At 48.3% G+C, this 27,083-nt stretch overlaps 1 protein-coding gene across 1 annotated transcript in view; it reads left to right on the forward strand.

Annotated features, from left to right (window-relative positions):
• LATS2 (large tumor suppressor kinase 2) overlaps positions 1-26,448 on the forward strand; it is a 97,521-nt gene extending 71,073 nt beyond the window's left edge. The window contains exons 3-8 of the mRNA XM_028837636.2: positions 7,867-7,999; positions 9,889-11,306; positions 15,661-16,243; positions 17,118-17,300; positions 18,917-19,023; positions 24,109-26,448. Coding sequence (XP_028693469.1) covers positions 7,867-7,999; positions 9,889-11,306; positions 15,661-16,243; positions 17,118-17,300; positions 18,917-19,023; positions 24,109-24,603 — 2,919 coding nt within the window. The 3' untranslated portion in view covers positions 24,604-26,448. The remainder of the gene's footprint in view (positions 1-7,866; positions 8,000-9,888; positions 11,307-15,660; positions 16,244-17,117; positions 17,301-18,916; positions 19,024-24,108) is intronic.
• Positions 26,449-27,083: the final 635 nt, after the last annotated feature.

Below are 27,083 nucleotides of genomic sequence, written 5' to 3' on the forward strand. Positions count from 1 at the left end.
AAGCACAGGATCCCGCCAGAGACGGCGCAGTCTCCTCTGCCAGCCAACTGGCCCCTCTTCCTCTTCTCCCCTCAGTCCTCGTTTTTTCTTAATTAGTTAATTACTTTATTTTTGAGACGCTCTCTTGCCTGTCTCCCAGGCTGGAGTGCAGTGGCATGAGCTCAGTTCACTGCAACCTCCACCTCCCAGGTTCAAGTGATTCCTGCCTCAGCCTCCCATGTAGCTGGAGCTACAGGCACCCACCACCATGCCCAGCTAATTTTCTTACTTTTTACAAAGATGAGGGTCTTGCCCAGGCTGGTCTTCAATTCCTGGCCTCAAGCGATCCTGCCTCGGCCTCCCGAAGCGCTGGGATTGCAGGCGTCAGCTACGAGGGAAGTGGAAGTGACCTGAGGAAGCCCCAGAGACAGGCAGACACAGAGGCCCACGCAGACACGATAGGGCCAGAGCGCTTGTTTCTACTTTTTCAGCCAAACCTCATAGTTGGAATGTTAAAACTTTAGGATATGGTTTTGTTAAGGCCTGAAAAATGCTTCCTTACCAGGAAGGGCTAAGTGGGGGAGGATCTCCATAGGAAATTCCTTCCCTCATACATAATAATTGTCACTGTATTTAAATTACTTGCATTCACATGGCAATGCACGTGAAATACTTCTGCTGCTTAGACATTGTGAGCCCAGCTCCTGCCTTGCTAAGAGCTGAGTGGTAGATTGAAGGAACGTCTTCCAGTACCCACTCGTCCTCGTAAGCCCTGTGCCTGCTAGAGGGGGACCAAGCCCGGAGAGCAGAGGGTGTGTCAGGAGCCCATGCTGGGCTGCCTGGCAGCTGGTCAGCAGCTGGAGAGCTGGGTGAGGGCAGCTTCCCTGAGGGACAGCAGAGAAGACTATTAAATGGTGATGTATCTGCAACAGAGGCCTGGATCATCCCATGGGGAGCGTTGGAGCTGGGGTGTGGTCCTTGCAATTGAGAGGACCAGCCTCAAGATACTGGCAGGGCGTGAGGTGTCCCACACCTCAACCACCTCGCCATTTTGTTAAAGTGCCTCTTTTGCAGTCCCTTCTATATCAGATAGCATATGGGCAAATCTCACATTTTCCAGGCTTCATAGTGGTTAGGTCCAGTTTTAAGTGAACACCAATTTGTTGACAAAATATAAGAGGAGAAATCTCTTGGGAAAGATACCTAAGGTATAGATGTTCAAAACTGCTTTATTCACATGTAATCCACACACCCAAAGTGGAGTTTTACAAGAGCTGTCAGTAGCAGCAGTGAAACCTCAGTTTGTCTTGCCCTTCTCAGTCCCTCCCCAGTCTCTTTGTTTTAGCCATGAGGCAGAAAACCTCTGGAGGAGCCCGGCTTTAATGGAGTGGGAAGAATTCCTTCTGTCTGGTCCAGGGCCACCACCCCAAGCTGAAAATAGCCCACTGCAGTGCATGTCACTGCTTTCCAGAAGCGGTGAGGCTGCCAGGCCCCTCGGAGCGCCCTTTGTGCCACAGTATTTAGCCCTACTAGCTTCTGTTCTACAGCAAGTCTGACAAAATAATTTTTCATTGAATATTTAGGAATCTGCAAGAATAGCCCACAGGGGCCGGGCGCGGTGGCTCACGCCTGTAATCCCAGCACTTTGGGAGGCCAAGGCGGGTGGATCACAAGGTCAGGAGATCGAGACCACGGTGAAACCCCGTCTCTACTAAAAATACAAAAAATTAGCCGGGCGCGGTTGTGGGCGCCTGTAGTCCCAGCTACTCGGGAGGCTGAGGCAGGAGAATGGCGTGAACCCGGGAGGCGGAGCTTGCAGTGAGCCGAGATCGTGCCACTGCACTCCAGCCTGGGCAACAGAGCGAGACTCCGTCTCAAAAAAAAAAAAAAAAAAAAAAAAAGAATAGCCCACAGGGTAGCAGATAAAGGCTCCAGGTAAGAGCCCGTCAGAGTCTTATTTTGTAACCATTGTGACTCCCCAGACTGTGAGGCATAAAGTTTATGCCATGTTAGGTTTTGCTGAATTTGATATGGAGTGTGAATAATAGTAGCAGTTCTGCCTTCAAAGTATCCAGAATCTTCTATCAGCCCAGGCGCAGTGGCTCATACCTATAATCTCAGCACCTTGGGAAGCTGAGGCAGGCGGATCACCTGAGGTCAGGAGTTCGAGACCAGCCTGGCCAACATGGCGAAACCCCATCTCTACTAAAAATACAAAAATTAGCCAGGTATGGTGGTGCATGCATGTAATCCCAGGGAAGCTGAGGCAGGAGAACTGCTTGAACCTGGGAGATGAAATTTCAGTGAGCCAATATTTCATCAGTGAGCCACTGCACTCCAGCCTGGGGGACAGAATGAGACTCTGTCTCAAAAAAAAAAAAAAAGAAGGAAAGAAAAAGAATCTTCGGCCGGGCGCGGTGGCTCACGCCTGTAATCCCAGCACTTTGGGAGGCCGAGGCGGGCGGATCACAAGGTCAGGAGATTGAGACCACGGTGAAACCCCGTCTCTACTAAAAATACAAAAAAAATTAGCCGGGCGCGGTTGTGGGCGCCTGTAGTCCCAGCTACTCGGGAGGCTGAGGCAGGAGAATGGCGTGAACCCGGGAGGCGGAGCTTGCAGTGAGCCGAGATCGCGCCACTGCACTCCAGCCTGGGCTGGGCGACAGAGCGAGACTCCGTCTCAAAAAAAAAAAAAAAGAAAAGAAAAAAAAAAAGAAAAAAGAATCTTCTACCACTCTAATGTAAGTAGAAAAAAAAATGCTTCTGGACTGGATGTGAGATGTGAATGAAATCTCAAAGTCAAGGTGCTTCCAAGGTTGGGAGCCCTGAGAGGACAGGTGAGTTAAGAGGCAGGAGATTGGGTTTTGCCCATGTTGAGTCATCTTACTCTTGCAGCCGGTGGCATGGAGTGGTCACTGATGAAGCAAGTGTTGAACACCGCAGGTATCTTGTGCCAAATCTGGTGCTCGTATGATGGCTTCAACTCCAGCATTGATATCTGTCTAGAAGAGAAGGCTTAATTTATGGGTGTGGTAACCAAGTTCAAAGGATTAGCATCCTTTTTCTGTGAGACATTAAGCAATCCTAAATTAAGCTTTCTTGAGTGTTTTAGGAGAAAAATTTAATGTGTGTAGGATTTTCTTGTTGCACGTGGCTAGGTGACACAAAGTCATCAAAGTCTTGTTAGCCTACCACATTACTCTGTAAATAATTAGTAAGTGCATGACACACACATTCAAAGAGCATTAAGATTTTGTGAACTTCTGTCCTGAAGAATGGCACGTGTGCAAACTAGATAATGGAGTAAAACTTGGAAGTTGCTGCTGTTGTTAATGTTGATTTGAAATTCCCTTTAGTCTGTGCTTGGTGCATCTCTGCTGTGTACCTTATCTCCATCTTCTACACACCAGGGCAACCTGCCCAGTGGAACAGGCAGTATCTTCTCACTCCCTGCTTGTAGCTCTTTCTTCCTTTCATCTATCCTATGTCACAGTCTAATTCAGTCACTCATTCATTGAACAAATATCTGCTGCTCTCTTTCTACACGCTAGACACTGGAGCACATACCTGAACTGTCCTTGCCTTCAGTTGGCTTGCAGCTTCACTCTTGCTTTGGGGCAGGGCTGCTCAGCCTTTCCACATGTTGGCATGCATAGACGTGGATAATGTTTACACAGCAGCCTGAGGTAAGACGTGGATAATGTTTACACAGCAGCCTGAGGTAAGCTGGAAGAGATTGGAGGTGTCTATTGAGGCTTGGTGAAAAGAACTCATTACATTTCTTTCTATAATTATTTTAAGAAGAATACATAGTAAAACATTAGAGCCATTAAATATCAAACACGCATAAAATCTACAATTGCAGTTTTTATGTTTTCTCCCAGAAACACATAAGATACCTTTGTGAACTGTAACAGCTAACCTTTAAATGATGCTGACGCCAAAACATGACATCTCCTTTCATCCCTAGAGCAACCTATTAGCCTTATTTCCCAGATGAGGAAAAGGGCACTCAAAGTAGGGAAATGATTTGCTGAAGGTTACACAGCTGCTAAGCAGCAGAGGGGAGTGGTGAACTCAGGGGTGTGGGTATAGCCACCTACGATTCTAGATAAGGACCCTTAAATGATGATTTTTGTACATTCTTCTTTTTAAAAATACTTTTTTTTTTTTTTTTTTTCTTTTTTGAGACACATTCTTAGTTTGTTGCCCAGCCTGCCCTACTTCCTGGGCTCAAGCAATCCTGCCTCAATCTCTTGAGTAGCTGGGATTACAGGCATGCGCCACCAACACCCAGCTATTTTTTTTTTTTTTTAGAGACGGGATCTTACTGTGTTGCCCTGTCTGGCCTCAAACTCCTGGGCTCAAGCAGTCTTCCCGCCTCAGTCTCCCAAAGTGCTGGGATTATAGGCGTGAGCCACCACATCCAGCTTGGTCTCCATATGTTCTTAAGAAAGGAAGGTGAGTGGCCAAGCTCCTCGGCCGGGCTTCAGCTGCGTCTCTCTGACGCGCTTCTCCCACATCCTGGCTCCGACCTCTTGCCATTCCCCAGACTGTGCGCTTGCCTTCAATGTGCTTTCTGCCTAGAGGTCATGTATTTCTTTTTTTTTTTTTTTTTTTTTTTTTTTTTGTTGTTGTTGTTGTTGTTGTTGTTGAGACAGAGTCTCGCTTTGTCGCCCAGACTGGAGTGCAGTGGCCGGATCTCAGCTCACTGCAAGCTCCGCCTCCCGGGTTCACGCCATTCTCCTGCCTCAGCCTCCCGAGTAGCTGGGACTACAGACGCCCGCCACCTCGCCTGGCTAGGTTTTTGTATTTTTTAGTAGAGACAGGGTTTCACCGTGTTAGCCAGGATGGTCTCGATCTCCTGACCTTGTGATCCGCCCGTCTCGGCCTCCCAAAGTGCTGGGATTACAGGCTTGAGCCACCGCGCCCGGCCCAAGGTCATGTATTTCTGATGGATTCGGAAGTAGATTCCCATTTCCTTCAATGTTTAAAACATAGCTGTATGTATACGTACAGTAGCATCTTCCGAGAGTTAATGTGTAGATAGGAACTACTTACTCGCTAAAGAAGGGTTGGTGGGCAGATGACAAGGGCGAGCCTCAACTGACGTGGGGTATTTATTTATAAACAAGCTGCTCAGGAGCGCGGTTCACTTTTAGGACTTGAAACTCCCGTTGAACACGAGTCTTCACTTGTGGTCTCCTTGCCGATTTTTCTGAGTTCCTAGATTTGATGCACAGTAGACACACACGTCTTGAGTAGTGGGTGCTCCATAAACAGGGAGAGAGCTTGACCTAGTCTGTCCTGGAGCTGCGCTTCCTTGGCAGTCGGCAGGTACTGGGTTAATGAGCACAGGCTGGTGATTCACCCCGCAGGAGACAGAGCGTTGGTCACGTTTCAGACGAAGCAATTGAACGGTTAGTGCTGATGGAAAGGCTTGCGGTTAGAGTCGGCCCCAATTGGCACATTTTTTTTAATGGGCGCCGAAAGCTCCAGGGTGATCCCACAAAGATGTGGTCTTATATCGTGTCTTCCTCCAAGCTGTTGAGTCTTTACAGACGTGATCTCATCGCATAGCACAGCTGTGAAGTAGGCGGCGGGAGTCTTATCTCCCTTCCCAGGTGAGGCCAGGAAGTGCTTCCCTTCTGACCACTGCTGCCTTCTCTCTGCGGCTCTGCCAGGTTGTAAACACTTGCCCTTTCTGGGAGTCCAGGCACCACTTTCACAGACAGGTCTGTTCTTATTTCCATGTTCCAATCTGTCGCTTCACGTCCCTCAACTGCAGCATGGCCTGCCCATGTGGCGGCACCTCCCCAGGCCTTCCACCTCGTGCTCCTCTGCAGCCCCGTCCCTGTCCCTGCCATCTTGCCATCCCACGCCTGCATCACTAAGAACCCAGGCAGTTTACAGCCCATGTTTTCTGTCCTGCCAATCTGCTGGCGTATGGCCAGGACTGGAAAGCTTGATTCCGTATTAGACCATCATATATGGATAATAAGTGCTGAATTTGTTCTAGGCACTGTATTAAGTGGGCAGATGCAGCCATGAGTAACATGGTTTCAGGTCCTGCCAGGTTCTTCTTGTCCTAAGGGAACCACAGACACACAGCTGAGTGTGATTCAGGTCATGGGCACCACAATGCCCTGTCCAGAGGTGGGGGACACTCAGTGCTGCGTCTCTCTCTGCAGAGCGGCTCTGTGACCACGGCCAGGCTTCCTGCTGCAGAACAGCCCTGCGCGGCCTCCCCCACTGTCCCGGGGTCTTTCTGCATCTCCACCCCTTTCTTTTTTTTGTAGATGGAGTCACACTCTGTTGCCAGGCTGGAGTGCAGTGGTGTGATCTCAGCTCACTGCAACCTCCACCTCCCAGGTTTCAAGCGATTCTCCTGCCTCAGCCTCCCGAGTAGCTGGAACTACAGGCGCAAACCATCACACCCAGCTAATTTTTGTATTTTTAGTAGGGATGGAATTTCACCATGTTGGCCAGGATGGTCTCCATCTCTTGACCTCCTGATCCACCCGCCTTGGTCTCCCAAAGTGCTGGAATTACAGGTGTGAGCCACCACACCCAGCCATCTCCACCCCTTTCTTCTCTGCTGTCTAGGTAGCTATGGACTCCTTTCCGGAGCTCCCGGTTCTGCATTTTCAGTTTCCTCCTGCCTGGCCGCCCTCCCTGTCGACCTTCAAAGGGCTCAGCCCTCCCTTCTCCTGCCAAAGCCCTTTTTGTGGCCTTTGCCTGTTTCACCCTTGTCCCAGAGCCAGTCTCAATGGTGTTCTTTTCTCTCTGCTTACCCTCCCTGTTTGCCTACAGCTCTGCGGAGCTGTCCTTGAAGGTGAAGGGGGCGCTGTCATCAGAGCCTCACTGCCCTGCCCCACTGGGCTGCATCTCTTCTGCACCCTCCTGCCTATTCTGTCTCCCCCAACCTGAGTGCCTCCAGCTCTGCACCCACAGCCGCCCCCAGCCTGACCTGCTGATGCCACATGTCCCAGTTTGAAAGCTTCCTCAGCTGCCTGCAGACAGGAGCAAAACCCTGAGAGCCTGGCCCCCATCTGTGGGTCCATCCCCCCGTCTCCACCTACCCTTGCGTGCTGCTGCCATGGGCCCATCTTTCCCCAGGCTTCTGCTCTGGCTGTCCCATCTGCCAGGAATGCCTTTTCTCTCCCAGGGCTCTCCACCTGCCCAAAGTCTGGAACAGCTAGCCATGCCACCACCTCATCTTCTGAGTGGAAGGAGGCTTTCTCCTCTGGCCCTCTCCCATTTTACCTGCCCTCTCCTGTGGTGGCCACCAGTCTCTGTGTTCTTCCCACAAGCAGTTTGAGGGACTTGTCCTGGGCCGGTGTGTCTGTCTTTTCTTCTACAAGTCATACCTCTGAGGGCCAGTCCTCTGCTGCTCTAGCCACCACAGGGCATTGTAAACAGTAGGCATGTAATATATGACTCCTGCGCAGCTGCACCCTTTCCCTGGGGACAGGTTTCCTAGTCCCAGAGTTAGCTTGGATGTGAGCCGAGGTTAAAGCCAGGTTCCCTGACTCCCACAGTTCTTCCCCTTAAACATTTCTAGTTTTAGGTTCATCCTGACCTCACCAGTCCAACCACAAAAGTTTTCTGAGGAGAAGCAGAATTTAAGTCTCTTTCAGGCCCATCAAAATCCCCATGTCCTTGACGTAAGGCTAAGTAGTCCATGGTGTGGCTTGTGCTAGGCTTTTGTCATCAGGCACCTGTAGGGCACACAGCCACCCACACTCATTCTGAGGGTTTCCTGCAGCGCGTTGCAGGTTCTCAGCAGCTACAGAGGCAAAGTGTCCCAGCACAGTGGGGACGGGAGTCCCTGGGGGCTTTGTTTTAGGATGACGTGCACTTACCTCTCCCTTACTTCCCTCCCAGGAGATGGCTGGCCGAGCTCTCAAGCAGACGGGCAGCAGGAGCATCGAGGCTGCCCTGGAGTACATCAGCAAGATGGGCTACCTGGACCCGAGGAATGAGCAGATCGTGCGGGTCATTAAGCAGACCTCCCCAGGTGAGCCCAGGCCCGCAGCGTGGTGGACAAAGATGGTTTGTGGCTTAAGGACACAAAACCATGTGCAGAGGGGTCCAGCCTGGCCTGGCCAGAGCCTGCCCTGGTGGGAGCAGCCCCAAGTAGTAAACCATGGGACATGCCTGGCGCTTGCCCCGTCCAGCCTTGTCTGAGATTACCTTGGTACTTCCTACCTAGGGAAAGGTGTGTGCTTGTTTTATGAAAGATCAAAAAAGTCAGCAAAGTGGGCATAAAAATAGTCTTTTCACTTTCTCTTGGGCCTGTGGAGGGATCTTTGACAAGGATGGCTTCTTTCCTCAATTCTAAAACACAGCTTTCTCACACTGTAGCCTCCGAGAGTGGCTGCTCAGTGGCAGGCAGTGTGGGCAGAGCGCTGGGCCCCCCTCAGCATCCCCTGTGAAGGCCTGAGGCACCGTACCAAACCCCTGCTTTTTACTGGCTATGGGGGAATGTTAATTTCCCAAGACGGAGCACATGGGCCCCGTGATGGTACCTGAGGCCCCTAGGGTGTGATAAAGGATTCATGGCCAGGCGCAGTGGCTCAAGCCTGTAATCCCAACACTGTCTGGTCTGGTTTTGTTTTTTGTTTTGTTTTGTTTTGTGTAATCCCAACTCTTTGAGAGGCTGAGGCCAGAGGCAGGAGGCAGGAGTTGGAGACCAGCCTGGGCAACAGAAGGAGACCTCGTCTCTATTTAAAAAAAAAAAAAAAAAATTAAAAAAAAACAATCATAGTAATTATCAAGAGTTTTCCCGATTTTGTAGAAGACCTTGGATAAAACCTACTTCATGTCGTGGGTGAGAAAATCTCACCTTTGTAACTTGTATCTCCCTTGTTAAGAGGACACACATTTTTTTCTTCTTCTTAAGAGAAGGAACTTCCTTAAATAGTCCCCAGCTGGCCTTCCATGTCAGGGCTCTTCCAGTTTTGAGGTCTTAGAGCACAGCTCAAAGGGAGGCCTGGCCCATGTTCCATGCTGATTTCCCTCTGCACTTGCCTTTGGCGGGTCTGTTCATTGATGTGTTCTGAGCCCAGGGAAAGTGAAGCCTTGGTTTGCCTGTGACTTGCTCAGTGCCAGGCTGTCAGGGCCTTCACTGCCACGTATCAGAGGTGGTCTTCCTGTGGGCAAGGCACACCCTTCGGCACCCTCTGCTAAGTCCAGCCAGGTGGAGCAGTTGGTCTAAAGAAATGAAAGGAGCCTTTGTCCTTCCTTCCGGTGTCTGTTCCAGATGAGATGTTCAAAATGGAGGTCAGGATTAAGGTAGCAGCAGATGAAATCAGTCTGGATATTTGTAGAGGAGTTTTGTGTGGTTTTTGTTGTGCATATGTTGCTTTGTTTTGATACAGACCAAAAAAACTAGAAAATCTTTTAATTTGGAAAAGAGGTGAAAGAAAGTGGAGCAGCTGCTGCACAGTGGAAACAGGTCCGCCCTTTCTGTGAGGGAGCCGCGCCTGGGGAACCGTGCGGGGTAAACCCAGCTTCCCACAATTTGGCATGATAGGGTTTTGAAAACAAAGCTGGCTATGCAGATGGCTCCCTAGCCTGACAGGAGAGTGACCCCAGTGCTGTCCCCAGGGGCCAAGGATGCAACTCAGCATGCGGACGCGGTCTTCTCTTCTGCCCTTGGCCCTCCCATGTGCCCTTTGGCCTCCAGCTTGTCTCCACTCTCTTAACATATTAGGGCGACTGGTCCTGCTGGCAGGGCAGAGGGGAGTCCGCTGACCCTGTGCTGGGCAGAATGCAGCACCTCAGGGCCCAGGGTTCAAGACCCTCAGCCCCAAGGGCAGCGCTCCAGTGGGGACCAGCCTGGAAGTGCCGGAACCCACTGCTCACACCCACTCTGATGCTGTCTTCCTGTGTTTTCCACGGCAGGAAAGGGGCTCATGCCAGCCCCTGTGACGCGGAGGCCCAGCTTCGAAGGAACCAGCGATTCGTTCGCGTCCTACCACCAGCTGAGCGGTGCCCCCTACGAGGGCCCGAGCTTCGGCGCCGACGGCCCCGCTGCGCTGGAGGAGGTGCCGCGGCCGTACGTGGACTACCTCTTCCCCGGAGTCGGCCCCCACGGGCCCGGCCACCAGCACCAACACCAGCACCCACCCAAGGGCTACGGCGCCGGCGTGGAGGCAGCAGGCGCACACTTCCCGCTGCAGGGCACGCACTACGGCCGGCCGCACCTGCTGGTGCACGGGGAGCCCCTGGGCTACGGGGTGCAGCGCAGCCCCTCCTTCCAGGGCAAGACGCCGCCGGAGACCGGGGGCTACGCCAGCCTGCCCACCAAGGGCCAGGGGGGCCCACCAGGCGCCGGCCTCGCTTTCCCGCCCCCCACCGCCGGGCTCTACGTGCCGCACCCACACCACAAGCAGGCCGGCCCCACGGCCCACCAGCTGCATGTGCTGGGCTCCCGCAGCCAGGTGTTCGCCGGCGACAGCCCCCCGCAGAGCCTGCTCACTCCCTCGCGGAACAGCCTCAACGTGGACCTGTATGACCTGGGCAGCACCTCCGTCCAGCAGTGGCCGGCTGCCACCCTGGCCCGCCGGGACTCCCTGCAGAAGCCGGGCCTGGAGGCGCCGCCGCGCGCGCACGTGGCCTTCCGGCCTGACTGCCCGGTGCCCAGCAGGACCAACTCCTTCAACAGCCACCAGCCGCGGCCGGGCGCACCCGGCAAGGCCGAGCCCTCCCTGCCCGCCCCCAACACCGTGACGGCTGTCACGGCCGCGCACATCCTGCACCCGGTGAAGAGCGTGCGAGTGCTGAGGCCGGAGCCGCAGACGGCTGTGGGGCCCTCGCACCCCGCCTGGGTGCCCGCGCCTGCCCCGGCCCCCGCCCCGGCCACGGAGGGCCTGGACGCCAAGGAGGAGCACGCCCTGGCACTGGGCGGCGCAGGCGCCTACCCGCTGGACGTGGAGTACGGAGGCCCAGACCGGAGGTGCCCGCCTCCGCCCTACCCGAAGCACCTGCTGCTGCGCAGCAAGTCCGAGCAGTACGACCTGGACAGCCTGTGCGCGGGCGTGGAGCAGAGCCTCCGTGCGGGCCCCAGCGAGCCCGAGGGCGGTGAGAAGAGCCGCAAAAGCGCCAAGGGGGACAAAGGCGGGAAGGATAAAAAGCAGATCCAGACTTCTCCCGTCCCCGTCCGCAAAAACAGCAGAGACGAGGAGAAGAGAGAGTCACGCATCAAGAGCTACTCGCCATACGCCTTTAAGTTCTTCATGGAGCAGCACGTGGAGAACGTCATCAAAACCTACCAGCAGAAGGTTAACCGGAGGCTGCAGCTGGAGCAAGAAATGGCCAAAGTAATTTCCCACTTCGTTTTTCCTGTTTGTTCCCGGCTCTTCCCTCTACTGGTAATAGGAAGCGCGCACGATCCCTTTTCTGTTTCGGCCGCACACCCCTTGTCATCAACACGGCTAACGGGCGGCAGTCTGGTTCTGGGGCCAACAACTTGGAGAGGTTGCAAATGGTGTGACCTCCCTTTCTCCTTTCCCCTTGACTCTTCTGAAGAATCAGAGGTAGCTGTGCATAATGTAGCCAGCGTAATGTAGGTAATCTACAATTTACATTGTAGGTAAATTAGCAAATTGAGTTTTAGGGTATGTACTCACTTAACAAAATTCATCACGGATTAATAATAGAACATTTTGAATGAGTAGAAACAAAGTTTAAGGTTTTGTAAATTGATATTGTGAGATTTTGGAAGAAAAATATAGTAGTGATTCCATTTATTCTTTTTAAGTGTTTAATTAGTAACTAATGATTTAAGTATACCTTAGTTGACACTAAAGTGCTGAAGAAGGTAATTATTGGTGAAATTATTTAAATTAAAATGTAACAGATTTAAATCACACAAAGCCAGTAATTCCAAAGCGTAGAAACCAGATTTGTGTTCTTTCCAGTGTCCCATATTCATTGACTTTTTAAATATTTACCTTTCATTTATATGTGCTTATTTATTTATTTTTATTTATTTTTGAGACTGAGCCTTGCTCTATCGCCCAGGCTGGAGTGCAGTGGTGCAATCTTGGCTCACTGCAACCTCCTCCTCCTGGGTTCAAGCGATTCTCCTGCCTCAGCCTCCCAAGTAGTTGGGATTGCAGGTGCCCACCACCACATCCAGCTATTTTTTTGTGTTTTTAGTAGAGATGGGGTTTCACCATGTTGGTTAGGCTGGTCTCAAACTCTTGACCTCAGGTGATCTGCCCACCTCAGCCTCCCAAAGTGCTGGGATTACAGGCGTGAGCCACCACACCCAGCCGTTCATTTTTTATTTATACATAGTATTTGTGTATTTGTGGGGTACATGTGATATTTTGTTACATGCATAGGATATGTAATGATCAAGTCAAGGTATGCCTGGTGTACTTATCATTTCTGTGTTGGAAACATTTCAAGTCCTGCCTTCTAGCTATTTTGAAATACAGAATACATTTTTACTAACTGTAGTCACCCTAGAGTTTGTTCCTTCTGTCCAGCTATATGTTTCCATCAATTAACCTCTCATCTCCCCTCAACACACACACACCCTTTCCCACCTCTGCTAACTATCATTCTACTCTCTGCCTCTATGAGATTAATTCTTTTAGCTCCCACATATCAGTAACAACGTGTGTACTGAACTTTCTGTTCCTGGTTTATTTCACTTAACATCATGACCTCCAGTTCCATTCATGTTGCTCCAGATGACAGGATTTCATTCTTTTTTTATGGCTGAATAGTATCCATTAGTGTACACAGACCACATTTTCTTTATCCATTCATCAGTTGATGGACACTTAAGTTGATTCCATATTTTGCTATTGTGCAGAGTGCTGCAGCAAACATGGGGTGCAGGTATCCCTTTGATATACTGATTTCCTTTACTTTAGATAAATACCCAGTAGTGGAATTGGTACATTGTATGGTAGTTCTGTTTTTAGTTTCTTTTTTTTTCTTTTTGTTAATAGTTGTTCTAACTGGGAAGAGATTATATTTCATTGTGGTTTTGATTTGCATTTCCCTGATGGTTAATGGAGAACCCTTCCATGCACCTCTTAGCCATTTGTGTGTCTTCCTTTAACAAGTGTCTATTCAGGTCATTAGCTCACTTTTTTTTTTTTTTCTAATTAGTTTATTTATTTATTTTTTTTGAGACAGAGTTTCACTTTTGTTGCCCAGGCTGGAGTGCAATGGCGCGATCTCGAAACCTCTGCCTCCCAGGTTCCAGTGATTCTCCTGCCTCAGCCTCCCAAGCAGCTGGGATTACTAGCATTAGCCACCATGTCCAGCTAATTTTGTATTCTTAGTGGAGACAGGGTTTCACCATGTAGGTCAGGCTGGTCTCGAACTCCCGACCTCAGATGATCCACCCGCCTTGGCCTCCCAAAGTGCTGGGATTACAGGCGTGAGCCACATCGCCCGACCTTTTTATTTATTTATTTACTTAGACGGAGTCTCGCTCTATCACCCAGGCTGGAGTGCAGTGATGAAATCTCGGCTCACTGCAACCTCTGCCTTCTGGGTTCAAGCTGTTCTCCTGCCTCAACCTCCTGAGAGGTGGGACTACAGGGGTGCGACCCCATGCTCAGCTAATTTTTGTATGTTCAGTAGAAACGGGGTTTCACCGTGTTTGTCAGGCTGGTTTCAAACTCCTGACCTCAAGTAATCCGCCCGCCTCAGCCTCCCAAAGTGCTGGGATTACAAGCATGAGCCACCGCGCCCGGCCTTTTGACTCACTTTTTAATAGGATTATTTGATTTTTTTTTTTTTGGCTGTTGAGTTGTTTGAGTTCCTTGTATATTCTGAATAATAGTCTTTTGTCAGATGAATAGTTTGTGAATATTTTCTCCTGTTCAACACAGGTATCCTCTTTACTCTGTTGTTTCCTTTGCTATGCAGAAGCTTTTTAGCTTAATATAGTCCCATTTGTCTATTTTGAGGTTTTTTGCCTGTGCTTTTGAGATTTTATCCATAAAAATCTTTGCTCAAACCAGTTTCCTGGCGTATATTTTCGTAGCCTCTGGTCTTGTTTCTAGGTCTTCAATCTGTTTTAAGTTGACTTTCCTATATGGTGAGAGATTGGGGTCTAGTTTCATTTTTCTGCATATGGATGTCTGGTTTTCCCAGCATGTCTTTTCTTCCGTGTACATTCTTGGCACCTTTGTCAAAAATCAGGTGGCTGTAAATACATGGACTTACTTCTGGGTTCTCTATTCTGTTCCGTTGGTCTATGTGTCTGTTTGTATACCAGTACCATGCAGTTTCAGTTACTCTAGGCTTGTAATATATTTTGAAGTCGGGTAACAACTTTGTTCTTTTTGCCCAGGATCGTTTTGACTATTTGGGCTCCCTATGAATTTTAGTGTTTTTTTTTATTAATGTGAAAAATGTCATTGGTATTTTGATAGGGATTGCATTTAATTGGTAGATTGCTTTGGGTAGTATAGTCATTTTAACAATATTAAATCTTTCTGTCGGTGAACATGGGATCTTTTTTCATTTGTCTGTGTCCTCAGTTTCTTTCATCAGGGTTTTGTAGTTTTCTTTGTAGAGCTCTTTCACTTTTGGTTAAATTTGCTTCTAGATTTTTTTTATAGCTGTTGTAAATGGTATTCGTTACTGGTGTACAGAAATCCAGATATCCACGTGCAGAAGAATGAAACTAGACCCTGTCTCTCACCATATACAAGTCTGTCTAATGTGTGCTACTGATTTTTGTATGCCGATCATTGACTTTTCTTCCTGCTTTTCCATTTTCCCTAAGTTGCTGAAAGATTAGATGGCTCTTGGAGTTCTAGGACTGCTGTGGTCCCCTTTCCCACAGATTTTTGTTAATAGAAGTTTCCCTTAGTTTTTAGAGCAAAAGTCTCCTTGAGAAAGAACTCTCTTTTTTGTCTTAACTTTTTTTTTTTTTTTTTAAAGACAGTCTCGCTCTGTCGCCCAGGCTGGAGTGCAGTGGCCCGATCTCAGCCCACTGCAACTTCCGCCTCCCGGGTCTACGCCATTCTCCTGCCTCAGCCTCCCGAGTAGCTGGGACTACAGGCGCCCGCCACCTCACCCAGCTAGCTTTTTGTATTTTTTAGTAGGGACGCGTTTTCACCGTGTTAGCCAAGGTGATCTCGATCTCCTGACCTCATGATCCGCCCGTCTCGGCCTCCCAAAGTGCTGGGATTACAGACTTGAGCCACCACACCTGGCCTGTCTTAATTTTTCATTCCAAATTCATGTCTATATATGGATATAAAAAAACAAAACTGGCCAGGCATGGTGGCTCACACTTGTAATCCCTGCACTGTGGGAGGCCGAGGTGGGCGGATCACCTGAGGTCAGGAGTTCAAGACCAGCCTGGCCAGCATGATGAAACCCTGTCTCTACTAAAAATACAAAAATTAGCCAGGCGTGATGGTGGGCGCGTGTAGTCCCAGCTACTCGGGAGGCGGAGGCTGCAGTGAGCTGAGATTGTGCCACTGCACTCCAGCCTAGTGACAGAGCAAGACTCTGTCTCAAAAACAAAACAAAACCAATTGTCACCTTGCTTTGTAGTATATGAGACCCGTTCTTCTCTGTTCTCCTTTCTGTAAAGCGAGTTAGGTTCCAGGGCTTCCCCATCCCAGTCATATGTTATCATGGGACTTCTCTAATGTGATTCTTCCTCCTTCCTTTCCGTCTGCACAGGCTGGACTCTGTGAAGCTGAGCAGGAACAGATGCGGAAGATCCTCTACCAGAAAGAGTCTAATTACAACAGGCTTAAGAGGGCCAAGATGGACAAGTCTATGTTTGTCAAAATCAAAACCCTGGGGATCGGTGCCTTTGGAGAAGTGTGCCTTGCTTGTAAGGTGGACACTCATGCCTTGTACGCCATGAAGACCCTAAGGAAAAAGGATGTCCTGAACCGGAATCAGGTGGCCCACGTCAAGGCCGAGAGGGACATCCTGGCCGAGGCAGACAATGAGTGGGTGGTCAAACTCTACTACTCCTTCCAAGACAAAGACAGCCTGTACTTTGTGATGGACTACATCCCTGGTGGGGACATGATGAGCCTGCTGATTCGGATGGAGGTCTTCCCCGAGTACCTGGCCCGGTTCTACATCGCAGAGCTGACTTTGGCCATTGAGAGCGTCCACAAGATGGGCTTCATCCACCGAGACATCAAGCCTGATAACATTTTGATAGATCTGGATGGTCACATTAAACTCACAGATTTCGGCCTCTGCACTGGGTTCAGGTGGACTCACAATTCCAAATATTACCAGAAAGGTATTGTCTTGAGTGTGCCGCATGCATTTTCTCTGTGTAGACATCACTCACCCCGTGGCAAGCAGCTCAATATCCCATCCTAGTGGCTCCTAATCATTTCGAAATTATCCATCACTCCATTCTTTTATAAATCTGTGTGACAGCCTTCCCTTCCAAAAGGAATAGAATGATATATGAATTTTTTTTTTTAAAGTTAGTGGATTTCAGGTTTACTTTTTTTTTTTTTTTTTTTTTGAGACAGAGTTCTGCTCTTGTTGCCCAGGCTGGAGCGCAATGGCATGATCTCGGCTCACCACAACCTCTACCCCCCGGGTTCAAGTGGTTCTCCTGTCTCCAGCCTCCTGAGTAGCTGGGATTACAGTCACGCACTGTAATACAAAACCACCTCTGGATAATTTTGTATTTTCAGTAGAGACGGGGTTTCTCCATTTTTGTCAGGCTGGTCTCAAACTCCCGACCTCAGGTGATCCACCTGCCTCAGCCTCCCAAAGTGCTGGGATTACAGGTGCAGTGAGCCACCGCACCTGGCCTACTATATTTTTAAGACAATAGGCTACAAGCTGTCCCCACCATTCTTCCAGCCTCTCCTGCCTGCAGTGCCTTCCTGCCAGCTCAGCACGGTGCGTGGTTTCCCATGATTCCTCACCGTCGTTTCTACCTTGGTGCTAGCGCCAACCTCACCACGTGTCTCCGAACTAGGGACAGCAGGCTGCCCGTATGGAGCAGCTCAGCGGGGATTCTCTATCCTGATATGGCAGGAGCTGATTGGAATAACTTTGCTGTTTTAAGCTGTGGATCCGTTGAGTTGTTGAAGAGTGAAAATTCACTTTGTGTTTTGTTCTCTTCTTTCACCACCCCCGATTCCTGGGTGAAGGGAGCCATGTCAGGCAGGACAGCATGGAGCCCAGCGACCTCTGGGACGACGTGTCTAACTGTCGGTGTGGGGACAGGCTGAAGACCCTGGAGCAGAGGGCGCGGAAGCAGCACCAGAGGTGCCTGGCACATTCACTGGTGGGGACTCCAAACTACATTGCGCCCGAGGTTCTCCTTCGCAAAGGTACGTGCGCCACAGCCAGCCGCCCCACGGGAGGTCTCCGTCTCTTCAGACCTGTGAGCTGAGTCTCCTTGGCTCTAGCTTTCCAAGGACCTGATGCTTCCAGTCATATTTTTGTCCTCATGGAAGCCTGAAAACTACTTATTTCCGCAACATAACAGGCCTCCCTTCTGCCTTGGAAATGCTCTTGCTTCAGGGGGTTGGAAGACATGCACCATTAGACAGTGTCTGCTGGCCCTCAGTCTCTACCTAGACCCAAGGAAATGACTCCAGGCCTCATTTTCACAGTCAAATGATGGAAACCACTCTGAGGGCCACGGGACCTCTGCTCAGTCTGCCCAGACCACACATTTCCGGGCTCTAGCTTTCACTTCTGTCCCAGGCTCCTGGCTGAGTTGTGCTGTGCACAGCTGGTGCTTATGTGACAGCATTGGGAGGTCCTTTCTCTCTCATTCTCCCTGCTAGACCATAGCAAAAGTGGCAGGTGCCAGTTGTGTCAAATGACCAGTGCTCATAAAATTTGTCTCCTGGGTGGATGCTCCATTCTGTCAGATACAACATCTGGCTCAGTAGACGAGGATTCCTTCAGTGATCCTGCATGGTCCACAGTGACGGTGGGTGTTCATCTGATTCTGTGTAATTAATCCAGAGACAGGCAGCTCCTGCCGCCACACGTTGTTTAAAGTCTTTGGAGCCAGCCAGACCCAGTTCAAGTCTGGGTTTTCTTTGCTAGCTGTGGTAATCCAGCGCAAGTTACTTAACTGCTCGGACCACAGACATAGCAATAACGACCTTGAGAGGTTGTGAATAACCTTGGTGCCCAGTGAAGGTCTGCTTCCCTCTGCCGCGTGCAGTATTCCCAAGGAGCCATTGCTTGGGGTTTTTCTGCAGCGTCTGGTGCCAAACTTGGGCAGAAAGAGGTGGGACAGGGAGATAACAGAGGGGCCTGAGGGGGCTACCCTGGCATATGCAGCTGCAGGTACCCCCGGGCTGACCTCTTAACATCCCAGTTTATACTTAGCAAGGATTAGGTGACATCAAGACGAGCCTGGCTTGATGGGCCATGAGGCCCTGAAGGAAAAGTGGGAGAAAATGAAAGGTAAAGGAGCCCAGCCTACAGCCTCCCAGAGGCCAGCCCTGACCCAGCACGGGGAGCCCGTGAGGAAGGCCCAGCTCCGTGGGGGCCTCACACAAGGAGCGTTCGGCTTACCGTGAATTGTCTGGTGGGTTTTGCCCACGCCCTCCTCATCTCCATAGGCTTCAGCTTCATCCAAAACTGATGTAGAAGCCTCCCAGCAAGCTGCCCGGACCCTCCCCTGACTGTTCACGGGTTATAGTACTTTATGGTTTTCAGTTTCCGTTATTTTAATTGGTGCCTCTGTCTGTGATCTTTAAGAACATAAAATTCTGGCTAGTAATTAGTTGCTAACACTAAAAATAATCTTTTTAAATTAAAAAGTATTTTCTTATTACAATGATTAAAATTACGAAAACCTAAGCGGCCACGGCTGCCACCCCCACCCATTAGCATCCAGGTACTTACAAAGGTCCATCTGCCGAAACTCGCCTCGGAGGAGAATTCGTGCCTGCGTAGGGACTGAGTGAACTTTGTCTTGCAGGGTACACTCAGCTCTGTGACTGGTGGAGTGTTGGAGTGATTCTCTTCGAGATGCTGGTGGGACAGCCGCCCTTTTTGGCACCAACTCCCACAGAAACCCAGCTGAAGGTAATATGAGAGGAACCACGCATCTGCTTGCTGCAGACATCTGATTTTCTCATGTACCCGTGAACCTTTGGTCAGCATTCGCCCTCTTATTCTGAGTAGGGTAGGAATGGCAGTTGTATATGATGGGATTTTTAAAAGTAATCTCATTACTTTTTAAATTATTATCTATTTTTAAATTTTCTATTTTGTTAAGCAAAGCCGTGGAATTGGGCCCATTTTAATATCTGAAATTCTGTTAAATCCTTGGCCATCTGCCACCTTATATTTCCAGGCAAGAACAGTGAGGGTCAGCAAAGGTGTGCTGCAGACCCACCGTCTCCCTGCCCCACGCCTGCCCTGCAGAGAACACACGGAACTCCAGGAACTATGGTTGACCCCTCAGCAGTGGAGGGTTGGGGTGCCAGCCCCCTGCACAGTCAAAAATCAGCATAGAACCTTCGACTCCCCAAAAACTTTACTAATAGTTTGTTGACTGGAAGCCTTACCAGTAACATAGAGTCAATGAACACACATTTTGTATGTTATATGTATTAGATCCTGTATTCTTACAATACAGCAAGCTAGAGAAAAGAAAATGCTGGCCGGGCACAGTGGCTCGTGCCTGTAATCCCACTACTTTGGGAGGAACATAGGCTGGGCACAGTGGCTCATGCCTATAATCCCACCACTTTGGAAGACCAAGGTGGGCAGATTACCTGAGGTCAGGAGTTCAAGACCAGCCTGGCCAACATGGCAAAACTGACCTCTACTAAAAATAATAAAAATTAGTCCAGCATGGTGGTGTGCACCTGTCATCCCAGCTACTCCGGAGGCTGAGGCAGGAGAATCGCTTGAACCTGGGAGGCGGAGGTTGCAGTGAGCCGAGATCACACCACTGTAGTCCATCCTGGGTGACAGAGTGAGACTCTTTCTAAAGAAAAAAAATCGTAAAGAAGAGAAAATAGGTTTACTATTTTAATAATTGAAAGTGGATCATCATAAAGGTCTCCATCTTTGTCATCTTCATGTGGAATGGGCTGAGGAAGGGGAGGCATTGGCCTTGCTGTCTCAGGGGTGGCAGAGGTGGAAGAAAATGCTAGTGTGAGTGACCCTCAAACTGTTGTTCAAGGGTCAACTGTACATCTAAAGAAATCCGTTTCTTTATTTGGATATGATATCATTGTTTGCAAACTGTCAGCTGTGTGGTCAGGCTAGTTGTGCATATTCGTAATATTCAAAGTAGTTAAATCTGTCATTCACTTGATACTAAATTATTAGTGTTAAAATGACAGCCATTTGCTTTCTGAATTGAGTTACTAAGGATTGAATTGAGAATTAGAATTGAGAATCTGCAGTCTTCAGTGGATATACCAACTGACACACAGTCCTAGGAGTTTTCACATGTCCTAGTGGCCATGATCACCAAGGAGCCTAAATTAATAACCTTAATTAGAAAAAACCATCTAGTAAGGCCAGGCACGGTGGCTCACGCCTGTAATCCCAGCACTTTGGGAGGCAGAGGCAGGCAGATCATGAGGTCAGGAGATCGAGACCATCCTGGCCAACATAGTGAAACCCCGTCTCTACTGAAAATACAAAAAATTAGCCTGGCATGGTGGCGGGCACCTGTAATCCCAGCTACTTGGGAGGCTGAGGCAGGAGAATCACTTGAACCCTGGGGGCAGAGGTTGCAGTGAGCCAAGATCACGCCACTGCACTCCAACCCGGGCGACAGAGCGAGACTCTGTCTCAAAAAAAAAGAAAAGAAAAGTAGAAAAACCCTAAAGTAAGGCCTAGTTTCACTCTAGGAACAGTAAAATTGGAATCTGTCATTATCCACGCCCTGACTGAATTGCTGAGCTACTCACTAAATTGTCCACATGATAATTCAGATTTTTTTATTCTGGTAAAATATACATAACATAAAATTTACCATTTTAATTATTTTTTAGTGTATAATTCAGTGACATTAAGTACCTTCACAATATTGTGCAACCATTACCACCCTCTATTTTCAAATGTTTTAATCATCCAAAAACCCATTAAACAGAAACTCCCCACTCTCCCTTCCAGCGCCTGCTCGCCTGTCTTCTGCTTCTCTGTGAGTTTGGCTCTGCTCAGGACTGACTGATTTTTTTTTTTTTTGAGACGGAGTCTCGCTCTGTCGCCCGGGCTGGAGTGCAGTGGCCGGATCTCAGCTCACTGCAAGCTCCGCCTCCCGGGTTTACGCCATTCTCCTGCCTCAGCCTCCCGAATAGCTGGGACTACAGGCGCCCGCCACCTCGCCCGGCTAGTTTTTTGTATTTTTTTTTAGTAGAGACGGGGTTTCACCGTGTTAGCCAGGATGGTCTCGATCTCCTGACCTCGTGATCCGCCCGCCTCGGCCTCCCAGAGTGCTGGGATTACAGGCTTGAGCCACCGCGCCCGGCCGATTTATTTTTTTTTTTGAAACAGAGTTTTGCTCTGTATCCCAGGCTGCAGTGCAGTGGCACGATCTTGGCTCATTGCAACGTCTGCCTTCCGGGTTCTCACGCCTCAGCCTCTCAAGCAGCTGGGATTACAGGTGCCTGCCACAACACCAGCTAAGTTTTGTATTTTTGGTAGAGATGGGTTTCATCATGTTGGTCAGGCTGGTTTCAAACTCCAGACCTCAAGTTATCCACCCACCTCAGCCTCCCAAAGTGTTGGGATTACAGGTGCGAGCCACATGCCTGGCCTCGGGACTTCTTGCACGTGGAATCATGCAGTATTTGTCTTTTTGTGTCTAGTTTATTTCACTTAGTGTAATGTCCTCAGGGTTCATCCATGTTGCAGCTTCCTTTTTAAGGTGGAATAATATTCCACTGTATGAGTCCCTGCTTCCGGTTCTTTTGGATATAAACCAGAAAGTGGGATTGCTGGATTATATGGTCATTCCGTGTTTAACTTTTTGAGGAACTCCCAAACCGTTTGCCATAGTGGCTGCACCATTTTACATTCCCACCAGCAGTGGCTGAGTGTTCCAGTTTCCCTACATCCTCAGTAAGTATTTTCCTGTTTTTGTTTTTTTTAAGTAGTAGCCACTCTAGGGGATGTAAGGTGGTATCTCATTGTGGTTTTGAGTTGGATCTCCCTAGTGATTAATTATATTGAATTCATTTTCATGTCCTTATTGGTCATTTGTATATCTTTGGAAATATCTCTTCAAGTCCATTACTCTTTATAAATCAAGTTATTTGGTTCTGTTATTGTTGTTGAGTTGTAGGAGTTCTGTATATTCTCTGGATACTAACCCCTTTTCAAATATGTGCTTTGAAATCTGTTCTCCCATTTTGTTGCCTTTTCACTATCAGTAATGTCCTTTGATGCACAAAAGTTTTAAATTTTTATGAAGTCCAATTTATTTTTTCTTTTATTCCCTGTGCTTTTGGTGGCATGTCTAAGAAATCACTGCCAAACTCAACATCACGAAGATTTCATATTATGTTTTCTTCTAGGAGCTCTACAGTTTTAGCTCTATGAAAACACTACTTAGTTTCAAACCAAGCCTCCCACCCATACACCCACTAACTTCCATGCCTTATCCACTGTCCCGTCACCCCAGCTGGTAGCCAGTCATGCTGGCCTTGTTTCCTCCTGACGCTAAGTGTAAACAATAAAGAAGTGCCCTAGGTTTCGTCTTCACAGTAGACACATCTCTACAACAAGCGCATTTACTGAACGTCCAGATGGCTGGTCTGTGCAGTGGAGCACAGAGCACAGTAAGGTCACATGGGGTCAGCCAGCTTTATTCTTCTCTATGAGGTTTCTTTTTCCTTTTTTTTTTTTTTTTTTTTTCCCTGAGATGGAGTCTTGCTCTGTCACCCAGGCTGGAGTGCCATGGCATGATCTCGGCTCACTGCAAGCTCCGCCTCCCGGGTTCCCGCCATTCTCCTGCCTCAGCCTCACGAGTAGCTGGGACTACAGGCTACAGGCGCCGCCACCACGCCCGGCTAGTTTTTTTGTATTTTTAGTAGAGACGGGGTTTCACCATGTTAGCCAGGATGGTCTCGATCTCCTGACCTTGTGATCTGCCCGTCTCAGCCTCCCAAAGTGCTGGGATTACAGGTGTGAGCCACTGCGCCTGGCCCTTTTTGTTTTTCAAAACCCTAGTTGGCTGTTTTTTGACCACAGTAAGTATTTGAATGAGTGCCATGATGGTTTGACAGAAATCCATTGCCATAGCTAAAGAAATAACTTTAGCTGATCACCTGAGGTCAGGAGTTCGAGACCAGCCGGGCCAACATGGTGAAACCCTGTCTCTACTAAAAATACAAAAGTCAGCCGGGCGCGGTGACGGGCTCCTGTAATCCCAGCTACTCGGGAGGCTGAGGCAGGAGAATCGCTTGAACCCAGGAGGCGGAGGTTGTGGTGAGCCAAGAGCGCACCGCTGCACTCCAGCCTGGGTGACAGAGCGAGACGCCATCTCAAAAAAATAAAAATAAAAAAATAAATAAAATAACTCGTAGACCATCATTCTCTTCATTTTTATGGAAAGCACAACATTCTTTGGCTAAACAGTATTTCTGATAGAAGAAAATCAGTATCTTTTTGTCTGCATTTGACTGGTCATTCTGGCCTCAGGCTGTGAGCCATCAACTGAAATGACACTGACTTTTTTTTTTTTTTTTTTTTTGAGACGGAGTCTTGCTCTGTAGCCCGGACTGGAGTGCAGTGGCCGGATCTCAGCTCACTGCAAGCTCCACCTCCCGGGTTTACGCCATTCTCCTGCCTCAGCCTCCCGAGTAGCTGGGACTACAGGCGCCCGCCACCTCGCCCGGCTGGTTTTTTGTATTTTTTAGTAGAGACGGGGTTTCACGGTGTTAGCCAGGATGGTCTCGATCTCCTGACCTCGTGATCCGCCCGTCTCGGCCTCCCAAAGTGCTGGGATTACAGGCTTGAGCCACCGCGCCCGGCGGACACTGACTTTTTATGGCCGCTGAGATCAACAACTGCTGCTTCTGTGTCTATTCTAACTCCTCTCCTGTTGTGAAATTACACTTATTTGAAAGTCATGTCATCACATGCTGTCCCAGAACTGCCCAAGATGTGAGGAGAACCTAACACGTTGGTTCTGTTGTTCCTCAGGTGATAAACTGGGAGAACACGCTCCACATTCCAGCCCAGGTGAAGCTGAGCCCTGAGTCCAGGGACCTCATCACGAAGCTGTGCTGCTCTGCAGACCACCGCCTGGGGCGGAATGGGGCCGACGACCTGAAGGCCCACCCCTTCTTCAGCGCTATTGACTTCTCCAGTGACATCCGGAAGCAGCCGGCCCCCTACGTTCCCACCATCAGCCACCCCATGGACACCTCGAATTTCGACCCCGTCGATGAAGAAAGCCCTTGGAACGATGCCAGCGAAGGTAGCGCCAAGGCCTGGGACACGCTCACCTCCCCCAGTAACAAGCACCCTGAGCACGCATTTTACGAATTCACCTTCCGGCGGTTCTTTGATGACAATGGCTACCCCTTTCGATGCCCAAAGCCTTCAGGAGCAGAAGCTTCACAGTCTGAGAACTCAGATTTAGAAACCTCTGATCTGGTGGATCAGACCGAAGGCTGCCAGCCTGTGTACGTGTAGATGGGGGCCAGGCACCCCCACCACTCACTGCCTCCCAGGTCAGGGTCCCAGAGCCGGTGCCCTAACAAGCCAAGAAGGAAGCCGAGGGCTGTTTTGTTTTAAATTAGTCCGTCGATTACTTCACTTGAAATTTTGGTCTTCACCAAGAAAACCCAAACAACAAGACGCTTTTGAAAACAGGACTCAGCATTGCTTTCAATAGGCTTTTCAGGACCTTCACTGCATTAAAACAATATTTTTGAAAATTTAGTACAGTTTAGAAAGAGCACTTATTTTGTTTATATCCATTTTTTCTTACTAAATTATAGGGATTAACTTTGACAAATCATGCTGCTGTTATTTTCTACATTTGTATTTTATCCATAGCACTTATTCACATTTAGGAAAAGACATAAAAACTGAAGAACGTTTGATAAGAAATCTCTGTGCAATAATGTAAAAAAAAAAAAAAAAAAAGGTAACACTGCTCAGTGTCACGGAGACCATTTTATCCACACGGTGGTTTTTGTTTTTTATTTTTTCCCACATTTCAACATTGTGATATAATGTTAAAAGCTGCTTTTTTTGGCTTTTTGCATATTCTAGTATAATAGGAAGTGTGAGCAAGGTGACGTGGCTGTGATTTCCGACGTCTGGTGTGTGGAGAGTACTGCATGAGCAGAGTTTGTCTATTATAAAATTACCGTATCTTGCCATTCACAGCAGGTCCTGTGAATACGTTTTTACCGAGTGTCTTTAAATGAGGTGTTCTAGACAGTGTGCTGATAACGTATTGTGCGGGTGACCTCTTCGCTATGATTGTATCTCTTAGTGTTTTGTTAAAGAAATGCAGATGTGTAACTGAGAAGTGACGTGTGTGTGTGTGTCTTGGGTGTGATTGGATTCTTTTGTGGGGTGGGAAACTGAAACATTTGTCATATACTGAACTTATATACATCAAAAGGGATTAATACAGCTATGCCAAAAAATTTTTAATTAATCATGGACACACGTCCATTTCTCTAGTCCATATGCTCTTTCATTCTTGGTAGAGCTGGTATGTGGAATGCCATACCTCTGACCCTACTACTTACCTTTTTACTGACAGACTGCCCACACTGAAAGCTTCAGTGAACATTCTTACTCCTGTTTTCTTCTGTTACCATCAGGAAACTGAGCGATCTAACGGTTCTCTCACTGTTTTTGTTTGTTTGTTTGTTTTAGTGTGCTTTGAAGTGTCAAATCTTAACTTGGTTTAAACAATACATATTTCTATCCTTTGTAAAAAGGCAAAGATTCTTCAAAATGACATTGGAATAAAAAAATAAGCCATACATATTTTCTTAGAAGTATAGATGTATGTGTGTGTGTACACACACACACACACACACATAAACACAATATTCCTTATTTCAAATTAGTATGATTCCTATTTAAAGTGATTTATATTTGAGTAAAAAGTTCGATTCTTTTTTGCTTTTTAAAAAATCTGATGCTTCATAATTTTCATTATATTATTCCACATTTTTTCCTTGAAGTTCTTAGCATAATGTATCCATTACTTAGTATCTATCTAGGCAACAACACTTAGAAGTTTATCAGTGTCTAAACTAAAAAAATAAAGATTCCTGTGTATTGGTTTACATTTGCGTGAGTGGCATACTCTGAAGTCTGCTGTGCCTGTCGTCGTGACTGTCAGTATTCTCGCTATTTTATAGTCGTGCCATGTTGTTACTCACAGCACTCTGACATACTTTCATGTGGTAGGTTCTTTCTCAGGAACTCAGTTTAACTATTATTTATTGATATATCATTGCCTTTGAAAAGCTTCTACTGGCACAATTTATTATTAAAATTTTGAATCCAGATCCCGTAGTTGGTGTCATGTCTTACTGGAGTTTGTAAGTCCTTGCCTCTCTCAGCATGTTCTAACTCCCGCACGTTTCCCCTGTGACACACATGAGCCAGGGTTGCACAGCACAGACAGGGCTGTCTCAGGAATGGCTGGGGGTGTGGAAAAGCAGGCTTTCCGGGTAGACACACAGAGTCCAAATCAGGCTGTGGTTCTGTGACCAACTTAGGTAAAAAGGGAACAAAATATGCCTCATTAGGATTATTGAGTGGCTTAAGTGGGATATCAAATAAATATGGTGAGTGATCAAATAAATCATGAATTAGAGCTAATTCCCCAGCATAATATGTTAAACTGAGGGGACAGTTATAGCTCCTGACCTTTCATTTTAAATGGTTGATGAGGCCGGGTGCGGTGGCTCATGCCTCTAATCCCAGCACTTTGGGAAGCTGAGACTGGCAGATCACCTGAGGTCAGGAGTTCAGGACCAACCTGGCCAACATGGTGAAACCCTGTCTCTACTAAATAACTAAATATACAAAAATTAGCTGGGTGGGGTGGTGGGTACCTGTAATCCCAGCTACTTGGGAGGCCGAGGCAGGGAGAATTGCTTGAACTTGGGAGGCAGAGGTTGCAGTGAGCTGAGATT

The sequence above is a fragment of the Macaca mulatta genome, chromosome 17 (genome assembly GCF_049350105.2).
Source record: "Macaca mulatta isolate MMU2019108-1 chromosome 17, T2T-MMU8v2.0, whole genome shotgun sequence".
Taxonomy (NCBI): domain Eukaryota; kingdom Metazoa; phylum Chordata; class Mammalia; order Primates; family Cercopithecidae; genus Macaca; species Macaca mulatta.